The sequence below is a fragment of the Fragaria vesca genome, linkage group LG6 (genome assembly GCF_000184155.1).
Source record: "Fragaria vesca subsp. vesca linkage group LG6, FraVesHawaii_1.0, whole genome shotgun sequence".
Taxonomy (NCBI): Eukaryota; Viridiplantae; Streptophyta; class Magnoliopsida; order Rosales; family Rosaceae; genus Fragaria; species Fragaria vesca.
Window position 1 is genome coordinate 11,699,326 of NC_020496.1, and position 6,184 is coordinate 11,705,509.

General features: G+C 38.0%; 1 protein-coding gene across 1 annotated transcript; it reads left to right on the top strand.

The window, feature by feature from the left end:
• The first annotated feature begins 1,678 nt into the window (after positions 1 to 1,678).
• LOC101307129 (gibberellin 3-beta-dioxygenase 1-like) lies at positions 1,679 to 3,237 on the top strand. Its single transcript, XM_004302902.1, has 2 exons — positions 1,679 to 2,281; positions 2,585 to 3,237. Exons 1-2 carry the CDS (start codon positions 1,803 to 1,805, stop codon positions 3,180 to 3,182), a joined length of 1,077 nt encoding a protein of 358 aa, XP_004302950.1. The 5' UTR covers positions 1,679 to 1,802; the 3' UTR covers positions 3,183 to 3,237.
• The last annotated feature ends 2,947 nt before the right edge of the window (positions 3,238 to 6,184 follow it).

The window sequence follows — 6,184 nt, forward strand, 5'->3', positions numbered from 1 at the left end:
ATGATCTTAAGCAAAGTATATCTTCGATCTCCTAAATAGTAGTATAACTATACATGACATTATATACAAGATAAGGATGCGAGGTTTAGATCTTCAGTGATGGAAGAATTAAGAAAGTTTCAAATCCTCAATCATTTCATTATTGATTTGCCACCATGATGCATATATATGATGATGATATATTATCCGACCCCGATCGAGTCGACCTGGCTTCATCTTTGCCATGTTTGTGGCATGTGAATTGGACATGGATACAAACAAGATAAGTTACAGGTATATATATATATATAGATGCTGTGTGGGTGCTTTAACAAGCATATGTCCCATGTATGGTATTGATGGTCATGTTTCATAGAGAGATATCGATCTGGCTAGTGGCTAAGATGGGCAAGTCCAAATGTGCAAATGTGCATGGCTGCTATGATAAGCTTCTGTTGTGTTCCATGACAACCACAATAAAAGGGGAAGAAACAAAAGGACTACTTGTCTATATGCATGGAGGGAAAAGTCGAAGAACAAAAGAAAACCATTGGGAAATTGGTTTGGAACACATCCGAAAACTGTACAGTAATTTGCTTTCAGTGTTAGGGGAGGTGGTGGCTTTTCGAGAGCCCCATTGCGGCCATATCGGACAAGCAACTCAAATGACCAAATCCTAACCACTAAAACCAAAAAAGACTTTACTACTTTTCTTGGAAATGACCAAATGTCTAAGTGAAAAGCATAGGAGATGCACTACTCGTTCTACCTCAGCCGTAGTTGCATCCAGATTTGCCCTTTCGCAGGCCGGCCAAAAATTGTGTTTTTTTATAGTCGACGAGAATTTATCTAAATTCTAAAATATAACCCTGGATATATTTTGTTTGATATTAAATTACAAACATGTCAGTATTATTATTGAAGTAATTTGAACTTTTACTGTCACATGAAATAGAAATGTACTAAGGTAAAACTAAAAATCTGTAATATTAATTTATCAGTTTTCAAATAGATTATTGGCATAATAGCTCATACATTTCTAGTTATCGAATAGTTTCTGGTTAATTTACACATTAACCAGAGATTGAGGAGGCTGTTTTGTAGTGAAAGATCAATTAGGTCATCATGAGATTGAGGAGGGTGGAGTGTTTTGATTAAGACGATATTTACTTGAGGACAAGACAAAGGCACATGGAGAGAGGGGAGACAGGGAGCTAGAGCAATCTCCTTCCATGTAATGTGACTGTCTAATTAGAGGGTTAATTAAGATGCCTCTTAATTTTCTTATTATTGAGTTATACTATTGTTTGTAGTTTGTACTAATTGTAGAGGACAACTAATAATGGTCCTTTTCCTTCCTTTATCTTCTTCTTGCTCAATGACATAGACTAGTAATATTATAACATTTTCTCAATTCTTTTTCTGAGTAATTAAACAAATTTATCTAGATAATTTACAAACAGACTTGTCATTATTGGTTGTGGTAAATCAGTACAGTATCTTTTCCCTTTTATATGCCAAGTACATTATGAGATGCATATAATTATAAGAAATCTGACGATCCGATCATAACAAAAGCTAATAACAAGTAAAATGAAACTTTTGTCTCTTAACATTGACCCTTCAAATTAAAAGAAAGATTTAAAACGGCTATACCGCCTCCAACACACAACTCTCACAGACTCAGTTAGTCGTCCTCTCTCTCTCTCTCTCCTCTCTCTCTCTCTCTCTCTCTCTCTCTCTCATCTCTACCTATATATACTTCTCCGTTCTGTTCCACTTGATCGAGTTTCTTAACAACACTACACAGCAACATTCTCACTATGCCTGTAAGAATCTCCGAAGCCTTTCCATCCCACCCCCATAAACACTACCCTGCAGACTTCAACTCACTACACGAGTTACCAGACTCATATGCATGGACTAATCAACTCGACGAGTTCCCATCTCTGGACTCTCCATTCGGCTCTGATCTGTGTGTTCCGGTCATCGATCTAAATGACCAAAATGTCATTAAACTCATAGGACATGCATGTAAAACATGGGGTGTGTTCCAAGTCACAAACCATGGAGTCCCACAGAAGCTTGTTCATGATATTGAATCAACTTGTCGAAGCCTCTTCTCTCTGCCAGTTCAGCAGAAGCTCAAAGCCGCTCGACCGGCCGACGGAATTTCTGGTTATGGAATCCATCGGATATCTTCGTTTTTCCAAAAACTCATGTGGTCCGAGGGCTTCACCCTTGTTGGCTCACCACTTGAACATTTTCGACAACTCTGGCCCCAAGATTACAACAAATTCTGGTACGGTCACTGGATCACAGTACAAGTAGAACCAATAAGCTAGCTCATTTTCTTATTATTATTTTTTTTTATCATTTTTGTAAGACTTCGATTGTTTTTGGGTGCTGAAATTACTGTAGCCATATACCCATTATGCTATTAGGAAAGATGATAGTGTTAACTAATAAGGACCCACGTACAAGATTTGGTCTCATAATGTCCAAAAGATATATCAATCTACTTCTCAATACTGTTTATTTCTTCAAATATCCCATCATAATAGCAACTTGCTAACAGTGTTGAATCTTCTCCTTTTTCTCCCAGTTGTATGGTAGAAGAATACGAGACAGAGATGAAGAAGCTAGCAGGGAGGCTGATGTGGCTAATATTTGGATCATTGGGGATATCCAAGGAAGACGTCAGTTGGGCCGGCCCAAAAGGTGGCTTTGAAGACGCATCCAATGCTCTACAATTGAATTCCTACCCGGCTTGTCCGGATCCTAGTCGGGCCATGGGTCTGGCCGAGCATACGGACTCAACCCTCCTCACAATCATCCACCAATCCAACATAAGTGGCCTGCAAGTTCTTCGTGAAGGCGCCGGGTGGCTCACTGTTCCGCCCGTCGCCGGAGCTTTGGTGATCAACATTGGCGATCTCATTCATATCTTGTCCAACGGGGAGTACCAGAATGTGCTTCACCGGGCAATAGTCAACCGAAGTCAACAACGTCTATCGGTGGCTTACCTATATGGGCCACCGATTAACGTTCAAATCTCGCCTCATTCGAAATTGGTCACCCCAAGTCACCCTTCTCTTTACCGCCCGGTCACTTGGAAAGAGTACCTTGGTATCAAAGGAAAACTCTACAACAAGGCACTTTCATCCATTAAGTTTCATGATCATCAAAATGATCAAATGTAGTCGTGAATGTTAATGGCTTGTAAGGGCATAAATAAATCCTTATTTTGTTACAAATATAAACTTGCTAATGTAAACTCATGATCTCCCATATGACGATCGGGGGTCATGTTCATGGGGACACTCATTTTTGTCCAAGAAATATTGTGGGGTGAAACAAAAGATCTAGATCAGTTTCCAAGGAAAAATACAGCAGAGCCATAATAATTAAGAAATACTGCCCAAAGGGCAAAAAATAAACAATTGCAGGCATCAATATTCAAATGAATCCCTAAGGCTATATGGAGGGATATAACAGAAGTTTCTGCTGGCTGCTGGTGTCCTTTGGTTTCTTGTTCTGAAAGGGACGGATGGAAAATCCCTCAACTTGAAGATTTCCAGTAAAAGACATATAAACCGACATCTTTTTGCCCCGGATATGAAGGAAGATCTCCCCTCCAATGAATACGACACTGTTCAAGTTATAAAAGGATAGCCATTACAAATTGATGGAGCTTCGAAATGATGAAAACCACAATAATGAAAAGTACAGAAAACATGTATTGGACTGGAATTAAACCCCACTTTTCATCAATCAAGAATAAGTTAGAATAGAAACATGAGGCTATGAATTTGCAATGATTGTCATGTTGATATTTCTGGAATCTCAGGCCACAGTTGTCGCTAGAATTATATAAGCTTGCTCGGATTTATGCATGAAAATGCCGAATTATTTGTGAAGAAATAATTGTTGTCAGGAAGGAATGATATTTTACATATTTTTTATGTTCCAGAATTGAACTGTGTATCTTGTGATATATCAGCTACATGCTGCAGGTATGGCACTACATCTCTGCAATCACATGCTTCTTTGCATATAAGAAATTGGTCGGCTCTCCACTTTCGGAGCTGTTGGAAATTGAGATTTGGTATATCGAACTAAACTACATCATGCTTTGCGGTGCTTGAAACATATCGGTGCGGCGCTTGAAACATATCGGCTCTCGGGACAGTTTAATTTGTCTCTGTTCTGGATCCTATACATGTATCGTATGTGTTGTTTCTATGAGATCAAATAATCTCATGAGAGTAAAAGCGTCTGTTGAGAGTAGAGCTTCAGTAGTAAATTGCATGTATGTTATATGTACTTGTGTTAGAGATACAATTTCATGTTTTCATATATTTAACCCGTCTTCGTAACAATTTACGATGATTATAGTCTTATAGATGAATGTAGTTACACTACCAGAAGAAAGGTTTTAGCCGACAAAATAAAAAACCAGGCCGACGAATTAGTTTTTCGTCGGCTACAGTCCACGTTAGCCGACAAAATTTTCCTTCGTCGGCTAATTTAAATTTTTGTCGGCTGAATTAATTTTTTCATCGGCTATACTATACTTTAGCTGACGAATTTTTTTTTCGTCGGCCAAAGTTTTTACTCATCGGCTAAAGTATTTTAGTAGACGAAAAAAAATCTCGTCGGCTATTATCGAAAAAAGTCATCGGCTAAAAGAAAAACAATAAAATGTTGTATAACTTACTTAGTAGGTTTTAAACAAATACACAACTTTGTGACCCAACTTTACATAGAAGCAAAATTAACAAAAATCTCGTGAAATAAGATGTGTTCAGTACGGTGAAATACGGCTATGTTCAAAAATCACGTAAATCGGGTAATGTCTCTGATGTAGAACAGTCGAAACCCGGTATGCTGTAGATTTGGCGTTCGGTGTCCGATTGACTATTGTGATACCTTTCCGGAAGCGTAACGGCCCTACGAGTCAAACTCATTGTTTTGCTATGACACATGGGCCTTTTTGGCCATCCGAGTCTGTTTAGGGCTTTAAAATGCAGTTTTCTTATTTCCGATTACAGTTGACCGTTTCGATCAAGCCCTTAACGTTGTCGAATCCAGTTGAATTTTTTATCATAGACATCTTTAGTCATAATGATCATATCTGACAGTCGAATTTTGGTTTGTGAATTTTAGTCATTGGCATCACGTGTCTACTAATGTTGTATAACTTGTTTAGTAGGTTATACAACATAGGAAGCAAAATTATCAAAAATCTTGTGAAATAAGATGTGTTCAGAATGATGAAACACAACTATGGTTCAAAAATCACGTAAACCGGGTAACGTCTCGGTGCTGATAGTAGTGGTCAACCCTATTTACCGTTATTATTCCCTATGAGGAGCCCTATCGTCGGAAGGTAAATGTCTCAAAATTTTTATTTGGGCAGTTGCGTCTCATCTACGTGAGAGTTTTTCATGTGGAAGGTTTGACCAAACTATGTAATATAGAGGGAGATATGAGCGTTATCGTGTGATAAGTGACCATAGATTAGGGTTGACCGTTTCGATCGAGCCCTTAACGTTGTCGGATCCAGTTGAATTTTTTACCATAGACATCTTTCATCATAATGATCATATCTGACGGTCGAATTTTGGTTTCTGAATTTTAGTCATTGGAATCACAACGTGTCTACAAATGTTGTATAACTTGTTTAGTAGGTTCTACAACTTTGTGAACCAACTCTACATAGGAAGCAAAATTATCAAAAATCTCGTGAAATAAGATGTGTTCAAAATGGTGAAATAAGGCTATGGTTCAAAAATCACGTAAATCGGGTAACGTCTCATTGCCGATAGTAGCGGTCAACCCTATTTACCGTTATTATTCCCTATGGGGAGCCCTATCGTCGGAAGGTAAATGTCTCAAAATTTTTATATAGGCGGTTGCGTCTCATCTACGTGAAATTTTTTCGTGTGGAAGGTTTGACCAAACTACGTAATATAAAGGGAGATATGAGCGTTTTCGTGAATTTATAGACTTTAGCCGACGAGATATTAAAAAAGTCGTCGGCTAAGGTCAAAAATTTTTTGGAGGTAAACAAAATTTGGAGGAAAATTTTTGAAGGACTTTAGCCAACGAAAATATTCAAAATCTTGTCGGCTATTGTCAAAAATTTTCAACCAAAATTTTTTGGCGGTCAACCAAAATTTTCAAAAGAGTTTAGCCAACG